This window comes from Gopherus flavomarginatus, chromosome 5 (genome assembly GCF_025201925.1).
Source record: "Gopherus flavomarginatus isolate rGopFla2 chromosome 5, rGopFla2.mat.asm, whole genome shotgun sequence".
In the NCBI taxonomy this organism is placed as follows: domain Eukaryota; kingdom Metazoa; phylum Chordata; order Testudines; family Testudinidae; genus Gopherus; species Gopherus flavomarginatus.
This window is the reverse complement of record NC_066621.1, coordinates 113473920-113499520: the sequence shown is the minus strand read 5'-3', so window position 1 is coordinate 113499520 and position 25601 is coordinate 113473920. Positions and strand designations below refer to the sequence as shown.

The 25601-nt window shown below is 38.2% G+C and overlaps 1 protein-coding gene across 3 annotated transcripts in view; it reads left to right on the top strand.

Moving 5' to 3' along the window:
- Positions 1-25601, top strand: part of RALGAPA1 (Ral GTPase activating protein catalytic subunit alpha 1) — a 245702-nt gene that overhangs the window by 194514 nt on the left and 25587 nt on the right. For all 3 annotated transcript variants that reach the window (XM_050954009.1, XM_050954010.1, XM_050954011.1), the window contains 2 exons: positions 6822-6980; positions 9385-9512. In XM_050954009.1, coding sequence (XP_050809966.1) covers positions 6822-6980; positions 9385-9512 — 287 coding nt within the window. The remainder of the gene's footprint in view (positions 1-6821; positions 6981-9384; positions 9513-25601) is intronic.

Here is a 25601-nt window from a genome sequence, read left to right as displayed (position 1 = left end):
TCTCACTCCCTGTAACAGAGAGTATAAAGGATGGGGAAGCCACAACTCTCTCTTTCTTCTTATCACCTGTGGCAGCAAGACAAAACCTTGTAGAGTCCACATCCCTTGCTCTGAGCTGGTTCATTTCAGTAGTTAGTTAACTTAGAAAAAATTTCTTTGCCTATTGGATTAAAAAAAAAACCCTCCAAACTTTAGATTTATTCAGAGTAGTGATAGGTTTCCTTTCCCTTGTACAAGGGCCTACTCCCTTGTACAAGGGCACCTCCCTACAAGAACTTAAAATGTTTTACTTTAAGTTGCAGGGGTTCAAGATTTGCCTCTCCTCTGAAACAGCAGTGTCGGTGAATGATGGACACTCCCAATGCCCATTCTGCCTGAAAGAGGGTTGTGCTTTGGAGCACTGCCCAGTTTACAAGTTCTTCTCCAAAAGGATTCAAAAAGCATAAGAACGGGCATATTGGGTCAGACCTCAGTGGTCCATCTAGCCCAGTATACTGTCTTCCAACAGTGGCCAATGCCGGGTGCTTCAGAGGGAATGAACAAAACAGGGCAATTATCGACTGATCCATCCTCTGTTGTCCACTCCCAGCTTCTGGCAAGCAGAGGCTAGGATACCCAGAACATGGTGTTGCATCCCTGACCATCTTAGCTACTAGCCATTCGTGAACCTATTCTCCAAGAACTTATCTAATTCTTTTGTGAACCCTGTTATACTTTTGCCTTCACAATATTCCCTTGCAATGAGTTCTACAGGTTGACTGTGCCTTGCGTCCTTTGTGTGTGTTAAACTGCTGCGAGGGAGGCAAAACTGAAACTCTTCCTCCTGCAAGTGTCCATGCAAGCTTCACTGGATCCCAGCAGACCTTCCAAGAAGCTCTAGGTACCAGGTTCATCCATGCACTGAGTGTCCTGGTGAGCCAATATACCACCCCAGGCTCCTATGAAACCTCATAAGCCCCATTTATCAGTGGCATTGGTGACATCTTCAGAAAGGTTCTATAAGGAGCATCACTCTGGGGATCAGGACAGGCACTCAACCCCCTCTCGAAGTGGGGGATGGAAAGCCACCCCTAAGGCTTACTCTTCTAAATGCCTAAAGAAATGATGTCCCATCTCTGTGTGCCTGCACTGAAACCCAAGCCAGCACCAGTGGTCTTTGCCATGACAAGAACCATACTGCCTCCAGTACCATCAGCAAGTCACTGACCATGACACCAAATGTCCTAGCACAAAGTACTTTGGTACTGTCTGCCTCTGCACTGAGAACCATGGCACTGAATACTTTTGTACCAAGATTCATCACTGCAGTACTGCCCACATCCTTGACACCGAGACCTTGACTATGGTCACTTGAGGACTCTGTATCTGCACCAGATGAATATTTCTGTCAACATCTTTCCCCCAATATTCTCGTAGTTCAAGCAACTCAAGAAGAATCATAGCAACCAGAGCAACCCAAATCTACTTCCTGGGAGAACAACAAAAAGAAATTAGATCTCTTTTGGAAGAAAATATATTTCTTGGCAAATCTGCAAATAAAAGTAGCAAATTATCATTGCTTTTGAAATACAATGTACTGCTTTGGGCAGACTTTCTAACTTCATAGAGAGGCCACTGAAGGACCAGATTGAAGAACTAAAATCCCTAAAATCCCTGACAGCCTGAACAGTGTTAGAGGCTGCACTTGATGCATCAGATGCTGCAGACAGGACAATGAGCACTGCTGCGACAATGAGAAGATTGCAGCAGTCTTGGAGGGAGGTCCAAGCCATTATAGGAGACCACCCATTTGAGAGCAGTGAGCTCTTTAATAGTGGCATGGATGAAGCACTCCATATACTGAAAGACTTGAGGGCATTCATAAGGTCCTTAGGGCTATGTGTGTCAGCCCCAAAGAGGAAACATCAAAGGCAAAAAATAATTTTAAGATGAAGACTGTTGTCTCAATATTAGCCACAGAAATGGTCCTCGGAGACCCTAATGAAGTTAATGATTTCACTTGAGGTGGCCATCTGCCTTGTCCTTGGCTTGCCCCACATTCTAAGGCACCAGGCAAGATCCAGTTTTGACTCACATATTGAGAATTTGGCTGGAACACCTTGGGATCCACTTCCAAGTCATCTTTTGGCAACTATCTTTCTTAATTCCTGTAGGCTTGGCCTGGGATAACTTTTGACTGTTAGAGTCCTCAACATAATCAGCATGAGGTATCCCATCCGGTTTCAGTCTGCTCTTTTCCTCTTCAGGGACCCCTTGTGACCCTAACAGCATCCCAGTGCATGAGAACATTGGTATTTGGTAGTGAGTTTCAGCTGATAATAACGTAAGTGATAAGAATAACCATACTGGGTCAGACCAAAGGTCCATCCAGCCCAGTATCCTGTCTACCAACAGTGGCCAATGCCAGGCGCTCCAGAGGGAATGAACCTAACAGGTAATGATCAAGTGATCTCTCTCCTGCCATCCATCTCCGCCCTTTTACAAACAGAGGCTAGGGACACCATTTCTTACCCATCCTGGCTAATAGCCACTAATGGACTTAACTTCCATGAATGTATCTAGTTCTCTTTTAAACCCTCTTATAGTCCTGGCCTTCACAACCTCTTCAGGCAAGGACCTTCTCAGGCAAGGTTGATTGTCTGCTGTGTGAAGAACTTCTTCTTTTTATTTGTTTTAAACCTGTTGCCCATTAATTTCATTTGGTGGCCCCTAGTTATATTATGGGAATAAGTGAATAACTTTTCCTTATTCCCTTTCTCCATACCACTCATGATTTTATATACCTCTGTCATATCCCCCCTTAGTCTCCTCTTTTCCGAACTGAAAAGTCCTAGCCTCTTTAATCTCTCTTCATATACTTTTTCTAATGCCAGTATATCTTCTTTGAGATGGAGGAGACCATATCTGTACGCAGTATTCAAGATGTGGGTGTACCATGGATTTATACAAGGGCAATAAGATATTCTCCATCTTATTCTCTATCCCTTTTTGAATGATTCCTAACATCCAGTTTGCTTTTTTGACTGCTGCTGCACGCTGCATGGACGTCTTCAGAGAACTATCCCTGATGACTCCAAGATTTCTTTCCTGATTAGTTGTAGCTAAATTAGCTCCAATCATATGGTATATATAGATGGGGGTTTCCAAAATCTGGACTCATTTTGCAATATTTTAGAAAAACACATTCTACATGCTCTGTTCCAGAGAGTGCCCAACCCTAGGCTCCCTCATGGACACCTTTCTCATACCATGGGCTCCAGATATAATAATATGCTCAGTACATTGAGGAATGGATGGATTTACACAGAGAAACTGTTCTGCTACTGTTCATGACATTTTGCTGGAAAGCAGAAAACCTTCAAACGGTTTTCTATTTTGGCATTTCAGCAACAACTCACCATTGAAGCTTTAATTTCATCAGTATTGGACTATCTACTTTAACTAAAGCAATTGGGATTGTCCTTCAGCAAAATAAGCATGCACCTGGCAGCAATCTGTGATAATCATCTGTCTGCCCAAGATCACACAGTTTTGTCACATCCCACAAGGATGAAATTTCTAAGAGACCTCAACTCATGCTTTCCCAGCAGTCAAGAAACCTTCTTCTTTCTGGGACCTTAACAGGACTTGATGGGTACACATTTGAGCCTATGCTATCTACTCTTTCTACCACCTGTTAATGAAGACAGTTTTTCTAGCAGCCATCATATCATGTAGGAAGATGGAAGAGATCTAGACTTTCATGGCAGGTCCCCCATATGTGATCTTCCACAAGGATAGAGACACGTTGAGGCCTCACCCACTTTTCTGCCTAAGGTAGTTTCCAATTTTTATATCGATCAGTCACTTCATCTCCCCGTTTTCTTCCATAAACTGCTCTCTTTCCGAGTTGAAATAAAACTCCACGTGCTCAGTGTTGTAAGAGCGTTGTCCTTTTATTTGCATAGGACTAGGCCATTCAGATGTATGCCTTTACTCTTTATGGCATTTGTTGAGAGGATTAAGGGACAATCCATGTCAACTCAGAGACTAAGTGGGTCTGACTGTAATAGGACTTGTTAATCGTTTGATTAAGAAACATCCCCTGCATATATTGGGGATCATTCCACTAGAACTGAAGTGACCTCTGCACTTTACATCCCCCATATCTGAGAGGTGTTGGGCAGCAACATGGAGTTTGATCCATGCATTGAATTGAAAAGATTGGAAGGGGAAATGGGTTTGGAGAAGAGAAGACGGGGGGAGGGGATATGATAGCAATGTTCAAGTACGTAAAAAGTTGTTCAAAAGAAAAGGTGATAAATTGTTATCCTTAACTGCTGAGGACGGAACAAGAAGTGATGAGGCATAAATTGCAACAATGTCAGACATTGCTTCCTAACTGTAAGGGTAGTTAAGCACTAGAAAAATTGCCTAGAGAGGTTGTGGAATCTCAGTCTTTGGGGGTTTTTAAGAACAGGTTAGACAAACTGCTATCAGGGATGTTCTAGATAATACTTAGTCTTACCTTAGTGCAGGGGTCTAGACTAGCTGACCTAGCGAGGTCCCTTCCAGTCATACATTTCTATGATTCACCATTCACTATTGCCTGGTACAAGCAATCCAGATCAGATGCTAGCTTTGGTAGGGCATTCTTACAATTTTATTCAAATAGAACTCTTCTAATCCATTTCTAAACAATAGGCAATTGCTTGTAAGTCACCAAGAGTAGAATCTGTTTGGACACTCACTAGAAGAGAGAGAGAACCATAGCTTACCCTACAGTAACTGTGCTTCTTCAAGATATGTTCACACAGGTTCCATAGCCTGCCTTCTTTCCCTGCTAATCAGAGTCCTGCTCCTATGAGATTCTGACTGAAGGAATTGAGTGTGGGTTTCAGCTACCTTGTCCTTTATACACTCTGTTATAAAGAGTGCTAGGTGTAGGTGTGGCCCCCATGGACAAAATAAAAATCATCTTGTGTTCATGGGGCACACGCACATCAGAGTGCAACTCTGTGTGGACAACGCATCCTGAAGAACCAGTCACTGTAGGGTAAGTAACTGTTTTATGTGGCCCTGAGAGAGAATTGACTTGTTCAGGATCATACAAGAAGTCTGTGTCAGAGTCAGGAATTGAGACTTAGCAGATGTAGGTTCAGTACAGTACTTAGCCAGAAGAACATCCTCCATGTCTGCTAGAAATGTGAGAGTTGCTTTTCACTGAGTCTTTATTTAAAAAACTCTTGTATCCAGTTACAAACCAACAGAGAACAGCACAAACTTGTAATAATGCAAAGAAGGTCACTAACAATCTGTTTAGGACCTAAAATTTATTCCCTTTTAAGTAAATCCTAAATAGTATTCTAAGAGGTTTGTAGGTTATATTGTTAAATCATCCTCTACTCAGAGGTGTCTGTTTATTATCCAGGGATGCTGCATAGGTTTTACTTTTATTTAAAGTACAGATATGCTCTTAAAATGACTGTGTAAAAGATGCCCTTTCTTATTTTGTGTGTGTGTGTGTGTCTGTGTGTTTGTTTGTTTGTTTTTTCGTTTTGTTTTGTTCAGAGTAGTATCTGCTGACTTCTTCTTACTCTTATTATCAGTGCAGAGCCAGCCCAGTTCAAAGTGTGAGTTGGATTCTGTTCCTTGAGTAGCATCAACAGAATGGTTTACTAAATAGTTTACTGGTAACGCTGTGTAAGCTAAATGAAGGCAATGGGCCAACAGAAATGGTATAATATGGGATCGAAAAGGTGTAACTGAAAACTTAATTTGTCACATACAACCTTTGTTATTGGTGGTGATGTGCGACAGGGAAAGCTTTCTCAGATGCCAGACTGAGTTTTCAGGGCTGTCACTTAGTGGGAGGAAACATCATTTTATCTGTACACTGAACACATTCGATCAGGAAATCCATCGAGAAATAATAACATGGAGCCACCTCATGCCATTTTTACAATGACTTTTCAGGAAAGAACACATTTTAACAGAAGGTGAATTTTGGAGCATAAGGTTGATATTTTCAGAAGTGTTCACCACTGGCCTAATTCTACTTTCATGAAAGATAATTGGAGTTTACCACTGACTTAATGGAAGAGTTCAACCAATGGTGAGCAGTTTTGAAAGTCACACCCTACATGAGTTAAGTATTTTTTAACCTAGTATATTATTGTTCCAAATGGTTTCAGTGTTGCACATTTTGAAACTTCTGGCCATTGAAAATTTGCAAGGGTATTCAGGCTTCAAGAAAAAATAAATACTTAGTTTAAGTGGTTTTTGGAGCCATGGAAAATCCAGATTACATTTTTCTCTATGATTATTTTATTTGATGGTAGCCCATTCCCAATCTGGCAAGAGGAGCAAAGTTCCAGATTCCTCAAAGACAGATCTTATAGCCACAGATTCATTCAAACTGCTTTTGAGAATTGATGTGGAAAGATTTCACACTTACAAACTTAGTCCCTATTAATCTTGGTGTGAGGATTTAAAGTATTTTGGTAAATCAAATACAAGCCTCTGAACATCTTCTACCAGTTTTATTACGGAAAACTGTAGATTTAACTTGGAAATATTCTATATTGTCAGAGCTGTTCATTTAAAAAAAGTCATACCTGACATCAACATACCAAACACAGACCTAATTGTGAATGTTTGCTTTGACTTGCATCTAAATCAGGCACATTGCAATGTGGTTTAGATGTGTCCTCTCTCTGCACCCAACAAATTCTTCTTCAGTTCATTGTCATTTGGAATACAAGCCTTGGCTATCTCTGTACAGCTGCAGTACTGTGTACTCAGCTGTTAAATATTATTTTACTTTTCCCTTCTTTTTTCAGCTAAGACATTTAGGAAATGACGAAGTGCACATTGTCTGGTCAGAGCATACTCGAGACTACAGGAGAGGAATAATTCCTACAGAATTCGGTGATGTTCTTATTGTTATCTATCCAATGAAAAACCACATGTTCAGTATCCAGATCATGAAAAAACCAGAGGTAAAAATTTCTTGTGTTTTCCCTCATGTGTTGAGTAACTTTTGGGTTGTTTAAATATATGTTACTGTTTTTTATGGTGTGATTTATTGATCCAACAAGGTAATCCTTCTTTAATAATGACAAAAGTAATAGCTACAAGATAGAAGTCATGTGTACCGAGTGCAGTGTAGAGAGGAAAATAAGGAACTGTGAACAAAAGGGCCATAATCCCATCAAGCAGTTCTGATAACTAACATAAACTGCAAGAACAAAGGTTAGAGTATTTTATATAGTCACTTGAACTCAGAGATTAGATTAAATTAAATTTAGTCTGGTTTGTTAGATTTGTATTGTATTGTATTAGCACATGAATCCAAATCCTAGCTCTGTCTTGAGCTGGCTACCTCTTCCTCCTTGCTCCATTCAGTATTACCACTTTCCTTTCCTTCCTCTCTCAGCCATTTCTACCTTTCCTTTAGACTAGCACACAGGAATTCAGGCCCAGATTCAGGAAGGTATTTAAGCATGTTGGCTATAATGGAATTATTTGCCTTGCTTAAAGTAAGGCATATGCTTAAATATTTTGTTGAACTGGGGTTTTAGTGTGGTTGCCTCCCTGTCTCATAGCCATGCTGTTTAACAGCACCAGATTAACCATTCAAAATGGATTGAGCAGCTGTTGGACTAGAAGCATCAATAAATGGTTGGATCACTTAATTCTTAGGTGGGATGTCAGTGGCATGGATTTACAGATTTGTATTTTACAACACTGGATTTTGTTTACTATAAATATAAATACTAACAAGCTACATGAGAGAAATGTGAAGTCAACCATATGGCACGGAGTGTGGTATGGTAGTGGCATTCATATGGCATTCAGGATAAAACCAATGCCATAAATGGTATGGTACTACCAAGGATGCACACATTTTAATTAAAACTACATTTTTTTCTTACTCGAAAGTCTGTGGGGTTACATTATTGCCATATTTTATTACTATTTTTATTTGCTTTAAGAAAGAAGGGAACATCCTTGCCCTAATAGCATCTTCCATTAAATGGAAAATGAATGACATCACCAATCAAACTAGATAACTTCAAGAAGCTCAAAATCGAGTAGTGGCGAAAATAGTACACTAAAACTCCTTTGTAGTGTGGATCACATCTTAGCAGACAGATTGCCTGTTGGGTACCTCTCCCATTCATGATCACATATAGACCACCTCTCTTCCTTTTTGCAGCCATATAAAATCCTTCTGGTGGCAACTACAGCAGTTGTTTACATACACAAAAAGGAAGGTATTTTATATATTTTTACTTTTTTTATGCTATTTAGTTGCTAAAAAACAAAGGGCTGGGTCTCTTCTTACTTGAGACCCAGCACTATGTAACAAGCCCTCTATCTGTGAAACACCAGCAAGTGCTCCAGAGGTCCACACACAGCTGCTCCAGAGTGATGAGGGAGTCCCAGATGCTAACTGGTCAGTGAAAAATATAATGTCAAAATATTAGAGCCAGATAATTCTGTGGACTTTTGGGGATATACATGTATTAAGGACCAAACTTTCTGCTAGTCTCAGCCTAACTTCTAAAACTCTGCTTGTAAGTTTGTGTATGCAAAGCCTGAATTTGCAGACATATCTGGTAGTTAGCCATGTATCAATCCATTATGTACACACAAATGCAAGATTTGATATTAGTGATTTCACATGAAGTTAGCATGATAAATACTGCAGTGAAGGAAACACATGAGAGCAAATAGAGAATCAGGCCTTCCACCTGTAATCATACTTTTTTTATTTTGAATTTGTTTAACGTATAAGCAAAAAGCATTCAGACTGATTTTATTATTCATGTACTTATCTACCAAAGTGGGGGTAAAATCCTTGCCCTTTTCAAATCAACAGCAAAACTCTAATTGACTTCAGTGGGAGTCAAGATTTCATGTGTGGTTTCTGCTTCAAAAAGCATTCAGTCTAGTTGTAGATATGATATAAAAAATGAGAGCAACAAATGGGGGGAAAGAGAGTGGTGGATGAAGATCCAGTAATAGATGCATGCAGTATCTAAAGTTGTAATATTTTTTTAAAGTGGGTAATCATTTCCCCTCCCTTAGCCTTTGAACTTCAAAAGTGTCACACCCATGACTTACTATTAGGCTTTCAGCAGAAAGTGTTGAAAATAAGCCTGTATGAGACGCAATATTCAAATGGTTACTTAAAACAGAATGTGCAGAAAAATTATCTGTTACCACATTATATGGCTAAGTATTTTCATGAAAGAATAGGTCTATCACAAATAATTGTTGTGATTAACCAGAGATGAGGAAGAAAAAGAATGATGAGCTCTCCATTGTTAATGTTGATTTCTAATTGTTATAGCAGAGATTTCATATTAGGGTTGAATTTATTAATTTCTGATTCAGGTTCCATTCTTTGGTCCACTCTTCGATGGCGCTATTGTTAATGGAAAAATTCTTCCTATTATGGTTCGTGCGACAGCTATAAATGCAAGCCGAGCACTAAAATCACTGATTCCATTATACCAAAACTTGTATCCTTTTCACCTGTACAGTTTTCATATACATTGACTTTTCAGGGCTAAAGATATTTTTCTCGTGGTGTTTTTTTGTTTGTTTTTTAAACCTTAGATTTCTGTCAGTTTAATTCAGGGAATATATTTTAAACTGATTTAATTTTTTTTTTAAGAAACTTCAGGTTAATGCTTTAAAATTTCCAAATGAAGACCTTTTAGTGCTGTTAAAAAGGGAATGATGGTTTCACTTGCAAATCCATTTCATATACAGATTTTTCCAAAAATAGCTGATCTGTGATATTATTAGCAGCTTATTCCTTTAGTGAAAGTAGATATTTGTTCATTGTTAACATTGTGTAATTTTGTGTATCAATCCAGTGGGATTGTTTTTGTTTCAAAAAGAGAAAAAAATACTTTCTATTGCTGCTTATTAACTTAATTATTATGGTACCTGATACATAGTTGTATAATACAGTTAAGAACACCAGGCCATCATCAAAGTTACATAGGCATGTCTTTGTAGAGAAGCCTGAAAAGTTTATCACCGTTTCCTGTTGGAATTTTACATTTCTGTAAACTTCAGAACAAGTAAATAAGAAAATAAGATTGCAGAATACCATGAAGTGAAAAAAAAATGAGGTAAACTAGTCCACTTAAAAAAAAATAATAATAATAATACCACTTGATGTAATATAGCTACACACTTTTATTCATATATATCATTACATAGTAAATGGTTTGTTGTTTTTTTACATTTCTCCCCTTTCTGAGATTGACTTCTACTATTTTTGCTTTTGAACTAGTAAATGTATGTTCATGTTGTATCTATTTTAAGTAATGAACAGGAGAGTTTAAATTTGAATTAAGATGTTTTTTCAACTTTGTACGTTAACTTCTACCTGCAGTATAGAATTATTGACTTGCATTTGTCAGCTGATAGACTATTACTTAAATGTTCTGTATTCTTTCAGAAATTGTCTTTGTAGCAGTTGTGTAATTTTGCTTTTTTTGTCACATTTGATGTAGGTGTATAGATGGATGATGGTCTATCACATTGAACACATTTAATGACATTTCTGCAGTCTCTTTTTGTTGATAGATACACAGATGCACCATTATTTCACTTTTGGAGAGGTCTGTATTTTTTATTGTTTGTTTGTTTAATTTATTTTGCTGTGTTGGACTAGGCATTCCAAATGTGTTGCCATCATTTGACCTCAAAAATCGCTGGGGCCTATGGGTGTACTGAACCATGCAGGGTGGACAGTTGAAAGTTACTTGCCTTGAAATAACCTTCTATGTGCTCTGCAAAGTAGCAGTGTATCTGAGCTTTTGTGAGGAGTATTGTGCATATAACAAATCCCACAGACTTAACCTGCAGGTTTGTAAATTCAGTGCCCTGAAATTGTCCAGGACCTGAAGGTTATATATACTGGAAGAACTCCTACAAAGATTGCAGATTCTGTGCTCCTGGTTGTAGTTGCTTATCTACATATCATACATCATTACTATATACAGTGGTCACCATTAAAATATGGACGTTTATCATTTTAAATCATTAGCTTTGGTATGAAAGGCATTCTCTGTATGTTGGAATTTGTGACCCCATTTAGCATACACATTAAGTGTCAATATACTGGGTACTGGTTTTATATGACTTTGTTATTAATTGGTGACATAATGTGAACTGGCATCTGTCTCTGCTCAGATTATGTGTTGTGTTCACTGCTCTTCCTAATACTTTGAAGATAAAAGGCTTATTATCTACTGTAAATGCAAACACTTTCGTTATCTAATCTTCATGATACCTCTGTGAGGGATGTGGGCAGGGCTTCAAATACCTACTTTCTCAGGATGAATAAAAAGTTTTCTCTGGTGAATTGGGCTGTGAATCCCCTGCCTGCTTCTATGGAGAAGAGAAGGACAGAGTAGCCCTGTTGCTGCTCCTTTAGAAGCAGGGAAAGGGAAAAAGAGAGAGCAGAGTGACCCACGCATACTAGTCCATTTTTAGGAGGGGAAAGGATGAAAGAGATCATACTAGTTGGAGCCTTTACTTTTCAGAGGGTAATCAGGAGAGAGGAGCAGAGGGCCCAGATGGAGAGGTCTATGGATCTTATGCATGTCCAGCAGTGAGGCGATTGAAGCACAACAGAGCCCTGCAAAGTAGTAGCAGGAACCAAATTGATTTGTTTGTTTGTTTGTTTGGACAGGAGGGGCAGATTTAATTGGGGGCAGCATTGTGATTTATTGATGACATTGAAGATGAGGCAATAGTAATTAAATTAGACTGGGTTTTGAGGGGGCAGGTCATGGCAGAGTAGATCAGTGTTCTGGCAAATGAGTGTCAGACGTTCTTCAAACCCTGTAGCAGACATGCCAAACCTGTGGGAAAAACACAGAAATTGGGCTTGTTTTTGGCTTAATTGGCTTGTGAGTTGCTTGTTGGCTAGTTTTTGGCTTGTAGCTTGTTGCTTATTGCTTCTTTTTTTTGATCGGCTCCTGGCAAGCAGCGGCATGTGGGGGAGAGAGTCAGGGGTGCACATCAGGCCCACCACAGTCCCATACTGCACACCGAGGGGATCTAGTCATATAGAGTGTTGGAGTTCTTAGGGATTGGCTTGGTTTGGCCTTGTTTTGAAATGGGATTAGCTTGGTTTTTGGCTTATTATGAAAGTCAGGGTGCTTATTTACCAGGTGAAAGTTGGCAGCTGTGCCCTGTAGTTGAGTATTCTCTCCTTTTTGAAGATGGAGAAATTGAGAGAGAGATGTGAGTTGTTCAAAACCACTGTAGTAGTTGATTTTAAAGCCGTGATTAGAATACAGGAGTCTGACTCCAGTCTGGTATTCATCCCACCTGCCATGTTACCATTCAGTATGTAGTATATGCTACCTGATAGACATTTTTGGATTACTGTTGGTTAGGCGATACCCAGCTGTGTACTTCTCCATATCCAGAAGGGGCTTTTTGATGATATAAAAAGCCAAGGTGGAGGTCTCTAGAGCCCCAGGTATTCAAACATATACGTGCTTGCTGGGACTATTCACTCTGTGTAGAATTGCACTATGCGCAAGTCTTTGCGGGATTGGAACCTGAAAGAGTAATGGTGACTGAAGGGAGGAGTCTGGGGTCACCATCTAGGTGCATGTAGTTTGATTGCAGTAATTTTGTGTTTTACTGTTTCAAAATGTTATGGCTCGTGTGTATATATATTATTTCTGTAACCACTTTGCAATTGGAATTTTATTATGGGTATCACCCTTGAAAATGTTTTTGCTGTTCTAATGGGAGATAACAAACTGTATATGAATTCCCAATGCAGTGCTGTAACTAAGAGCGTGAACATGATCCTTGAATGTGTAATCAGGTGAATATCAAGTAGGAGCTGGAAGCTGGTACTACCTCTGTATATGACATTTGTGAGACTCTTACTAGAATACTGTCTCCAGTTCTGGTGTCCACACATCAAAAAAGATATTGGAGACCTGGGAAGTGTTCAGAAGAGAGCTACAAGAATGACTCAGGGTCTGAAAAATATCTTTGTAGTGAGAAACTAAAGAAGCTCAGTCTATTCAGTTTATTCAAGAAAAGATTAAGAGGTGACTTGAGCATGGTCTATTAATACCTACCATTGTAATTTACAATATTGTTATAGCTGTGTTGGTCTCAGGATTAGAGAGACAATGTTGGGTTAGTGTTGCAAGGCACCTCCTTCAACTCGCCAGACTTAGCACTTCCCCATCTCGTGATGGTGGGCCTGGGGTAATCAGCCCCACTCAGGGCAGGTTTGCCTTCCCAGTTCTGTGCTCCTTTGCTCATATTTTCAGGATAGGCCTCAGGGTCAGCCTAAGGGGTGATCCTCCACCAAACAAAAAGGAAACTGTCTCATAAACACAAAAAAAAACAGGGGGGGCCCTTTCGCTGCCTCCTCGCTGGTGCAGGGTGTCGTCCTGCTGGTTGCCTTGGGGTGTCAATCCTTCCCCTAGCAAGCAGTCAGATTTGGCTCTTTCCCCTATGGGAAGGAGCACAGCTTTTCCTGGAGCAGCTTATTTCCCAGCTGCCACTAGCCTGGAAGGAGCTTGCCTCTCTTTCCCGTTTCTCTCACCGGAGGAGGGGTTTTAAAAGGTCTCCAGCAGCCCTTAATTGGATTCAGGTATCCGGCCTGACTTTATCACATCAGGTAATATCTTTTATTGGACCAAATTTTGTTGGTGAAAGAGACAAGCTTTCCAGCAACACAGAAGAGTTCTGTGTGTCTCAAACAGAAGTCGGTCCAATAAAAGATATTACTTCACCCCATCTTGTCATTATAAATATCTATACAAGGAAGAAATTTCTGATAGAAGAGGGCTCTTTAACCTAGAAGAATAAGGTATGAAAAAAATCCAATGGTTGGAAACTGAAGCTAGACGAATTCAGACTGGAAGTAGGTACACATTTTTAACAGTAAGGAGCCATTAGAATAATTTACTTAGGGACATGATGGATTCTTCATCACCTGAAGTCCTTTCAGTCAAGACCAGATATCTTTTTAAAACAAGTTGTTGCTCAAACAGCAGTTAGGGGCTTGATGCAGAAATTACTTGGTTAGAGTCTATTGCCTGTGTTATGCAGGAGATCAGACTAGATGATCATAATGATCTTTTCTAGCCTTAAAAACTATTTTTGTCTCCTCTCTCAAGATCAATATGATTTTAAATAATTTCAACTACTTAGGCCATTTCCCTTGAGGTGTAGTTAAATTACCCCTTGCAGACCTACTGTTGATTTGTTCTAGGTCTTCTAGCTTGCTTAGAAAGCTTAAGTTCAGTATTTGCATGATATAAGTATAGATTATTTTTTCTTCTGGTTTCAGCTTATGTCTAATGAACTATGGAATGTTCAAACTCTCCACCATTTCTGATTTTTTCCTATCAGTTGGTAGGTTCAGTACATAGAACATGATGATATTGTGTGGTCTTGCTCATTTGTGGATCTTTAGTGAGAATATGTGATCAAGGATTTCCATACAGTTCAGTGAGCTAATCTGAATTGGTTAAAGTCGGAGGATGTTTGTTCCAATTCATAGTGCCAATATAGAAGCCTTTAAAAATCTCATTTTGGGTCAATCAGGAATTTAGGGTCTTATTTTACAGTTGATCCCTCAATCCCCCTCAGTTTCTTAGATCTCCAAAAATCCTTGGTTCCCTGAATTCCCATTTATTGCCTGCTCCCCAAAACTTTGTGTCAAAAAGCCAGTCTTTTGGACAAGTAAGGCTTGGTATAGCACCTTTTAGTGCCACTAATACCATTCTTGGATCCACCAAAAAAAGGTTGCTGGCAAAATAATGAAAGGCACTCTCTCTTCAACAGCTAAGCATACTGTTAGTATGCTACAGCCACCGTCAGAGCAAATGATCAATCTAGGATCTTTATATCCATGGGGTAGTATATGTAATGCTGTTGGATTGCTGAGTTAGCCCATTACTCACCTGCTTGTTTAGAAGAGGAAAGGTGGGGGCCTCCATTATATAAAAATAAGCTTTCATGGAGAGAATGTTTCAGAAAACATGCATGTAGGTTTACAGAAAAGAGAGTAGTTCTATTCTTGACTCAAAAACTTTACCATTCAGTATAAATAATTTGTGTTTACTTTGATAAACTTTGCTCATAAGAGGCTTACAGTGCTAGCAACTCTAAGTGTGTCGGAAATAGGCACTGTATGAATCTTTCCACACCAGAGCGTATAGGTCTTGAACTATAACATGATCTTGCTCTTGTAGTTCTCTGCTAGGAGAGTGTGACAATCATGAAAAATATTTTTGGAGGTTTTGTAATGTGGGCTAATGTCCTTTAAGGATTCTGCCTAAAATTTAAAATAAAATGAAAAGGAGGCAATATCAGTAAAGTAAGATATATAAAGCAGGGTTGATAGATAGTTAGCAAAATAGTCTTTCCTAGCCTTTCTATTTATAAACACCTGGATTCTGCCTGGACACTAACTGGTCTTACATTTTCTTTATCGTATATTCCTGAAGAGTTAATAGTTGAAACATTGTTTTAATGAGAACAAAAAAAATCTTCCTTATACACCAACACATTACTCTTCTCCCTATATCCTTTGTTTTTCATATTCATTGTGAGTACGTATTGTTTCCATCACTTGTTTTATTCATGAGATAATTTTTTGAGGTTTCACTTCAAGGTTGAAAAAACTTCGAAGTTACTTGTAAAATTCAAACTTCTAATGAAGAGGGACTTACTTGATTCATTTAATATGCTTTCTACTGATTTGCCCAGAAGAGGGCTTTGCAGGAAAACAGATCTCATATTTGTTGTGCCTCTTAGACTAACATCTGTCTTCAGATAATCTTTTCCATGCTTTAAATTCCATCTTACTTTTATCTTAAAAATAAAAATGGTGTGAAGTAATAATATGTCATAAACTGCAAAACTTTGTTCCATTCAAGTTCCGGGGCAGATTTTTTTTAATGTAATTAAGAAAAGTTCATATTGATCTGGTAAGTTTTCAGGCTGTCATTTGTGAATAGTCAATAACCTTTTAACAAATATATATTATAGCACTTTTTTTTTGCATGTTGTATTTTTATTTTACAAACTGAACAACTTTAACTACAACTTGCAATGTTCTGAGGTTTTTTGTCTTGTGATCTGGAATTGCTTATTGTTCACAATTCTAGTCATAGGTTTCTTCTTAAACATGGGTACTACTGACATAGAAATATAAAAATAGAAGGCAGGAAGGGCACTGGTTCACTGATGCCAGTTTTTTTTTTTCCTCCTGCCCAACCTCCAACTCCCATATTTCTCCAGTCTAGGAAAGAAAAATATCAGTATTTTGTATTCAATTAATATCATATATTTTGCATCAGTAGTTGAATACGCAATATAAATGTCATAAGGTGTGCTTGCTCTCTGTCTCTGTCTCTCTCTCTCTATCTCCCACTCCCCAAATAGTGAGAGAAGAGTTCCCAGGCCACCAGGCACCGTCCCTAGGGAGGTGCAAGGCCTGGGACATAGGCGCCGAGTTGCTATCTGCCGGGGGCTGCTCCGCCCATGCCCAGCCCCCCCTGCACCCATTCCCCAAGGCCTCTTACTGCCCCAGCCCCTCCTCTTCCACGCCCAGATCCAGCCACTCCCTCAAGTGTGCTGCGCCCTCGCACCTTCCCCGCCAGCGCCTCCTAATCCCATGAAACGATTGGTTGTAGGCACTGGGAGGGAGGGGGAGGACTGAGTGGTGGGGCCTGCTGGCAGGCAGAAAGCACTAGGGGAGAGGGAAGTTGGTAGGGGGGGCTCCTTCTCCCGCCTTGCCTCACCTCACCTCCCACCTCCTCATGAAGCACGGGGCCCCCCCAAAGCGTGGGGCTCGGGGCAGTCACCCCCATTTGTCATACCCTAGGGATGGCTCTGCAGGCTACCACTGATCACTGTGGCCTCCCCTGAAAACGGGGAAATATGTATCCTCTTGTAGTTGACGCTGCACTGAATTTTGCTCCTGCAGTTTTGTTCAAACTACCGTACACCTCTAGGACGCTCACCAAATTGCACCATATTTCTGAAAACCCAGAGCATCCAAGATTTGGCTGTGGGATTTCAAAAGTACAGTGTAGTTTGGGGCATAAACACCTGGGGTAAAAAGTACATCATTGACTCCCCCACCACAGATGGAGAGGAATAGACAACAGAGAAAATTTTAGGTCTTCAGTATTGATGATTTTTTTGGCCCCAGACAGATATCTGGGCATTTCCAATACCGTTATTTTAGGTGAATATTCATACCATCCCTAATCATAAGAGATTGCTTTGTAGATTTATGCTACATGATCCAGACAGATGATCCTCGCTTAGGGTGACCAGGGAGCAAATGTGAAAAATCAGGACAGGGCCTGGAGGGTAATAGGAGCCCATATAAAAAGGCCCAGAAATCAGGACATCTGGTCACCCTATCCCTGCTGAGTGCACCAAAGGAAGACCGGATGTCCAAAGTCCGTCCCACTGTGCCATGAAGGAAATTGCTTCCCAAGTCCAAGCAAAAAATCACAAGGGTTAAGCATTTTCTATCCAAACTCACTAGCACATTGTCATGGGTAGATTTGACAATTATTTCACAACTAAATTGTACTAAAAACTTTCCTTATCTTCTAACTAGTTCAAGATCAGATAAGTTAGTTTCACTTGTGAAATATAAGAATTTATTTACCCTTAAAAATTGGGAGTATCCCAAGAGGTATGCTAATTTTATATCAAATTATTTTTAATAGTTTATTCAGGTATTCCAGTTTCAAAGCAACGAGCATGGTGTACAACTTTCTGCATTAAAATAAGATTACTTAAATATTAGAGAGGAGAGGTGGGATTAAAATTGTTTTATGATTAACTCTAATAAAAGTTCAAACCATTTTTGTATAGGTTTTTTATTGTGAGCAAACTGGTTTAATTTATGCATTTGTCATTGATTTCAAAAGGACATTTAAACAATGAGTAGTTATAAAAAAGACTACTTGAAGGAAATATGTCAGAAGGATTTGGTTTCTGTAAGCCAAAGCCAGCTCAAGTACTCAGAACAGCAAACCTCTTGAAAACCCAAGAAAAGGAAAATGTCTTTTAATTCATAAGAATCATATATTTAAAAATTCTAAAATCAAATCATTTTTCTAAATCAAATAAATCATTTTAGGATCTTATGTTATAAACTGAGCTGTTTTTAAAATATATTACAGATGATTCAGTAGTCCTATAAATAGTTTTATCTTTTTGAAGTTTCACTATGTAAACTAAATTTTGTATGGATAATTGTATTGCTGTGTAAGCTGTTTGTTCCCAATTAAAAAAAAAAAAGACTAAAATTCCAAAGCATAAATTATGCTATTTATGTTCGTTAAATGTAGTTTGAGCCTTATCTCAGAAACATCTTACCTAACTATATATCTAATGTTGTTCAGTAAATGAGGGAGAGTATTGATTGGCATATGCTGCTTTAAATCAATCATCCTGACAGCCAGAATTACAGTAATCTGTCAGTATTGATGACTGTCTTTCAAGCTTTGATACCTCTCCCTCGCTTGTCATGTCTTGCCTTACTTGTATTTGAAGTGCATTTTCTTGCAACCTCTGGTTTTGTCAGGGTAGGTACTTGATAGTGTTTTTTGTCCCTTGAGTCCAATTTATTGGCTTGATCATGCAATTAGAGTTAAAATGCAACACTGGGGAGCAAGATTAGGTAGTGTTCTCAGTAACAATTGGACCTTAAGGGTAGTACAAGCTTGTTCTCAGACATCATTTATTAGTAACCTGTTGAAAGAATAGAATTTTTTCGCAATGAATAATTCCAAAGCATCACTTTAAATGCCTCAATTTTAACCACTAGAAACCACTGATTGAACCAACATTTGTGATTGGTTTTTAAACTCTTGTCTTGCTGTTTGTCGCATAGACACTTCAAATAACTGAAAAAGCCATGTTGGGGATATATGTATCAAGCATCTGTGTATTTTTGTAAGGACACATAAATACTTTACTTCACTTTCTTCATTGCATATTTCTCTCTTCAGAACAAAGGATATTAGAACGGTAACAGTAACTGAAAATATCAAAAGCTAAAAATTCTGCCCCTCCCCAAACTCAGAAATGCTGACTTTTTTTCACAAGCTTTTGTTTCTTTTCATTAGCTAGATCACTATTAGTTTAGTGTAACAATTTTAGCATCAAAAACACAGGTTGTCAATAATTGTTTCTGAATTAGTAACACAGCTTTGTTATCAATTCTTCTGTTATCCAGATTCAAGAGACATGTTGGAAAGAGATGAAAGAGCGAAATATAAATGAGGCAAAAGTGACTGCTAGCATAATTTTGCCACTCATAAAGCTGGATTATGAAAAACTCTCAGGGTGGGCTGCTGGTATCACTGGTGGCTTTCTGATACAGAAAAAAATATTTCGGAGCCACAAACTTTCATATGGTTGATGGTATGTTGTACTGTAGATTGTTCTTGTCCCAATTTTTGTATGGATTGACTTTGCCCACCTACGTTAGAAAAATGAATATTTCAGTTCATTCCATATCTACCTGCCTATAGCTGATGTATATTATTCAAGTGCACACAGAATTCCTTCAGTGTATTTACTGTTTTATGTAAGGAGAATTTTTGTTTAAACAGAATTTCTGTGGAGTGCCCTGAAAAGCAGTGAGGTAGTTCTGAATCCTTTTGTTCTGTGGGACCGTCATATAAGTTCTGGAATTATAACTGCATGTATAGACTTAATAGTGAGTAGTTAGTGCTTGCCTTGAAGAGGTCTCATTTATACCTGTTAGTGTCTCACTCCTATTTTAAAGTCTGAAATTTAAATATACTGTTCTTGAACTCGGTGGCGTAATCAATATTTAATTACACCGTTGTAAAATATATTTGAAATGATTTTATAAAAACAAATATGGGATTTTCTCTTGCTGTAAGAGAAAATGATGACTAATTCAATCTTATGAAGTATGATCTCATTGTAGCTAGCAGGAAATTAGTTTTTGTTAATACCTGTTTAACCTCATTAATTTAACGTTTTGGATAACAAAAGCCTTCTGTTAAAGTTTAAACATTTTTGCCCCTTTTAAATGTTATATAGCTCATACAAACATCCCTGATACCTTCCAGAAGTTCTCCAACAAAACCGGGGAAGACTAGACTTGATATTCCTGATATTACTAAGGTTTAAAACAAACCCAGTCAGAATTATTTTTTTTAAAAGGCCTTCTTTTATACATCATAGAGAAGCAAAAAATGATATAAATATTGTTTTAATCCTTTACAGGTCATCTTCATCAGCAATAATAAATGTAGACTTCACATACAATTCAAATATGGATTATATATGGAGATATACCTCTCTCATAGAACTGGAAGGGACCCTGAAAGGTCATCAAGTCCAGTCCCCTGCCTTCACTAGCAGGACCAAGTACTGATTTGCCTCAGATCCCTAAGTGGCCCCCTCAAGGATTGAACTCTCAACCCTGTGTTTAGCAGGCCAGTGCTCAAACCACTGAGCTATCCCCCCTTTTCTATAATTAGAAAAGTTATGGGTATGCAAAAGATGTATGATTCTATGAATCATGGCTTTTTTTTGTTTGTTACAAGCAAAATTAACAGACAACAGTCTCGTAGAAGATGACAGTGGTTTCAGAAGAGTTGGTTGAGAATATTGTCAAATCTGTTTCTGCATGGGTCTACATATGGTCATCAAAACAGTTAGATCATACTATCCTGCACCACCTGAGAAATTTAAAAATATATATTACTAAGAAATTGAAAAAAAGGTAGGATCTACAGGCCCACTTGTCTTCTGTGTCTTCCAACTCCCTGGTTTTGCAATTGTTAAGGAAAAAAACCTATGTATCTAAACCTGTGTGTGTGTGTGTGCATGTCACTATCTATTTAGAGATAGATGTGTAGTATGCAACAATACTCATTAAGTGATCAGACCATCCCAAAATGGTACCAGTAAAATCACATACACACCATTATGTATTAAGCCACATATTTTATAAAAAAACAAAATACTAAAAATCAGTATTGCAATAATTGGAATTACCATATGAGAGTCAGGAGATCATGAATCCTAATCTTGGCCCTGCTAATAAAATTAATACCCAATACGTTTTAAGACTATTTTTAGGAATACTTTAAAAATATTTTAATTGCTGATTAATTCCATCCAAATATGGGTCACAAATTTCTCTTTCCTTCTGAATGTTTCTCCTCTCAAACATGTAAGAATGCAGGCTATTAAAAATCTTTTAATTTCCATTTGCCAAGCCACAGTTACCATCCATCTGTTCTTGCCAATTGTGAAAAAGGTTCAATTTTCAGCAAAGCCATGCGTTTCACAGAAGGTATGTGAAGTGAAATTTCACAGGGGACTTGATGGATCCTGATTCTTAGTGATAAACCTTTGGGGCCATCAGGGTTGGCATATGGTTCAGCATGATATGAAGGCTTGGGTTCCCTGGCTTCACTTCTTTGGCGTGGAGCAGATAAAACCTGGCTCTTGAGTATTGTTTCACTGGACACCAATCATGGGCAGCAGGAACTGCCCATTTAACTCTCTGTGGGAAGGAAGCCCAGACACTGTTCACAATAGTACTATTGTAGGGTTGCAAACTGCTCTGAACAGCTTGACAGCACAGGGAAGAAGGAGTAAAGGGCTTGCTCTGCTAATTGCTGCTCAAATTAAGGAAGGGGGAAATAGCTGAGAATTGATACTTATTTTCATGTGTTTTTTGCATAAAAACTTTTTTGTTACAAAAATCAAACAGAAATGGCATAATTACACAGCTGCCTTTACATAATTTCATGCTTAATACTTGATTATCTAATATCTGTACAAGAGTTTGCCTGTGTAAGGAAAAATATTTTCTTCTCCTGTGATAGGGGAAGCAAAAGCATGAAGAAAATATACTCAATTATAGATTGGACTTAGTAACAAAATTTATCTTTGTTAGAAGTTTACTTATCCTGTACCAGTGTTAAATTGCAAACAGTGAATTCATTTGTGTGTGTATAAATGTAACATTATTTCTACTGGGCACTTTGGCATATTTTCAGTATTTCTAATTTAGTTCTATGAAGTCCTATCATTTTTAGAGATGCCTTCACAGGAAGCTTTTTAATACTTTTCTTCTTGTCTGTCTGTATATATGTACAATGTAAGCTTATACTTCTGATGGTATGAAAACATTTGACCTCTACATTCATGTTAGAGCCACAGGGTGAAGAGTCAGTTTGCTTCCAGACAGTTATCCTTAGCTAAAAATGTAGTCTCTGCAAAGAGTACAAGATTTAAATCAGTGATCCAATCCTACTGTTACCAAGCAAAATCTTTTAAGGATTTTTTTAAAAGAAAAAAAGGTAGGATGAAAATCATTTCGCATACATAAGCTTTACACAGATAAAGTGCAAGGAATTTGGGGAGGTGAATTTCATCTCTCCATATCTAGAATCAGGGTATTGGGCTGTAGTGCACCCCCCATTATATCTACACAGGTCTCTGGAGTACAATAGCAATTGCAATCCCTCTGCACTGCCTGTGCAGTGTAGTGATTAGAGCAACTGGATGCTTTTAAGCATCAGTCTGATGGCCTGCCCCATCCGTGTCCTCCACAGCTGCTTCTATGGGTCTCACATAGACACTCCACAAAGACATGCAAGAGGCTGCCTGTGTGCCGATGCTGTGTCTTCTTTTGCCAGCATAAGTCTCATAGAGGAGCTTATGTGGTGCTAGTTCTAATGGTGTTTAAAATAATTAACACACATTGCCCTATAGTCACATTGATCCCTACGTTGAAGTCCTTCATAAGGCAAATTCTAGTCCAGTCAAAATAGGAATGTTGCTTGAGTAAGGACTTCAGGACTGGACCATTATTTTTATCCAGGTCTATCTCACTGTTTTGTTTTCACCTCCTGTAGCCTGTGACTAAAACACAGACTTTGAAGTGTCTGTGAATACAACCATTCATGTCTCAACCTCTCCACTCATGAATTTAATTGGTAGTCCATTATAGATGTGGTATGGAGATCCAATGGCAAGTATGGCTGGGAATCCTCAGCTATGCAAGATTTATAGAATGAGAAACAGAGAACCAGCAAATGATAGTAAAATTTAGAGTTTCTACTAACATGATTTAGTAAATATGCCCCTGCTATATTTCAAAAAGATAATTCATTGAATGCCCATTCTTCCTCTTACTGTACGAGTAGATTATATTTAAGTCAAGATTAATGGATAGATTTTAATGTTAAAATCCAGTCTTTGAGCCTGTCATTCCCTAGAGGCATATAGTGCATTAGTTTAAGCCAGTATGCTGCTTATCATAGATACTATGACACTGTCTTAAATGACAGTTTACTGTACTTTGTTACTGCTTACTGTCGTAATAAAATCACTATTTTGTGTTCTTGATAATTACAATATTAAGTAGAAACTTAATTTGATTACTGCACATTTAGATACAGATAGCTCTTAAGTAATTGCCCACTGTAAAATTTCTGATATTCATTTTTTTAGGTCTGTCAGTGTCTAAATTTAATACTAACTCCAGATGCTTGCTTTATTTAAGTTAGCTGAACTAAAACATCTTTATGCTGAAAAGAAATCTACAACGTATTTTTTTTCAGTGCAAGTGATGTCTCTTATCCTGTAGCTTTTCTCATTTGAAAGCCCATGTTTGTTTTAAAAATCTTTAAAACGGAATTGGTTGATGTTTGCATTTTGTCTTTGAGCTTAATAACATTATTTCAGATTTCTAAAGGGTAGAAGTATTGTTTTACATTCTTGCTGAATCAATGATTGTTTTACTTTGAAATTGACAGAACTGGTGCTTAAAATGTTTGCAATTTTTATTATCTTAAGAACTGACCAAATCATTAGTTAAGAATATATTCAATATACTTATTTTAATATTTATATGCAATATTATACGACTTTGATGTTGTATTATTTAATACTTCTGAAAATATTAATTCTAAATTGAGGATTTAGGGTCACTCCTGTGGACTTAAATTTGTAATTCTCCACAAATACAGTTAATCTGTTAAAATGTTTTCATATGAACTTGAGAAGAGAAGGAGTTGTAGCTTGCTGCAGTTTTTCTGACATTTTTTGTTTAGTAATTGAGTGGTGTAAGTGGTTAAGTATGGTCCAAATTTTATCCTACCCAGCTTGTATTAATGTGCCTGCACTCACACTGCCTTAGCACCTGTTATGGATTTTGAGTCATCTGGCAGCCCATGAGACTTAGATAAAGAAGTACCAGGTGTCCTGCCTGTCTCTTAATTGAGACTCATTGTAAACAATATAGACTTGGCAATATGGTTATAGGGATGGATTAAAGCTCAGCTTTGTCTGCTCTGACGAATCGCTGCTTTTCCTCCATGGAAGATACCATAAACCACTGAAGAATTTAGTGATAAGATCTGATGGCACAACATAAAAAATAAACACTGTTCCCCAACCTATATATATCTAGAGTTTTTCTAGAAGGATTGTACAACAGTGTGTTTAAATATACTGTGCTGCTGCTGATACATGCTCCATTCACAGTTTCTGACAAAAATATAGCACTTGTGGCAAGTGCTTACTTTGTATAAGTGAACACTTCCCCTATTTAGCCTAAGTTCATGTAAAATGAATGTTAAGAAAATGTCTATCAATATATTTGTCAATAAATTAGGTAAGTTGTAATATTTCCTTGGAAAAGCCCAATGTATATAACTTTGTTTACACTGTGCTTGTTTTGCAGTATTTTCAGCCTTTTACATTGTTAGCTTACTATCCTTGTAGTGACCTCATAGCCTCCTATAGCTAAAGGAAATAAGTACCCCTCACCCCGCCAGTGGCAAATGTGCATTTTGTGATATTATAGGTCTCATAAAGGCTTTTTAATGTAATTGAAAAGAAATTGAACTCCTTTTTTGGAACAAAAAGTAACAATTAGGTGTCCTCTTCTTTCTTGACAATTTCCTATTTTGGAGTGGTGAGTTTCATAGCCTTCTTCCAAAATTCATGCTCGTGTGCCAGGCTGTCATGCAGATTGATCGCTATGAGTTCTGGTGATGTTCTGTCCATGTACCGAGGCTTTGGTCTCCCCCTTGGTCATCTTCCATCCATGATTATTGCAAGAGCCAGCCTATCAATATAGCTCTCAGGTCTCCACTAAATATGCCCATACCAACATAGCCTAGCCTCCCTCAGCTTGTCTTCAATGGAGTTATCTTCATTAAACCCCTTTACAGCCTCATTTCATTTCCTCTCACATACTGTCCAACCATTTGACCATCTCAACATCTTCATTTTTGTGGTAGTATGTGTACTGGTTTCTTCTCTAGTGGCTGGTCAAGTCTTTGTTCCATACATTAGAATGGTTGAATTACAGTTTTAAACATTCTGTCTTTTAACTGTTTGACATCATTTATCACGAAGAACTGGGGTCAGCTCCTGCTGTTTCTATCAAGCAGCTTTAGTATGATGCCAGGCATCATTCAGGAGGGCACCATTGATCTAGGTATTTAAGTCCTTTTGCTCTTCTACACCATCTGCCTGTGATATCCTTTATGATGAATCCT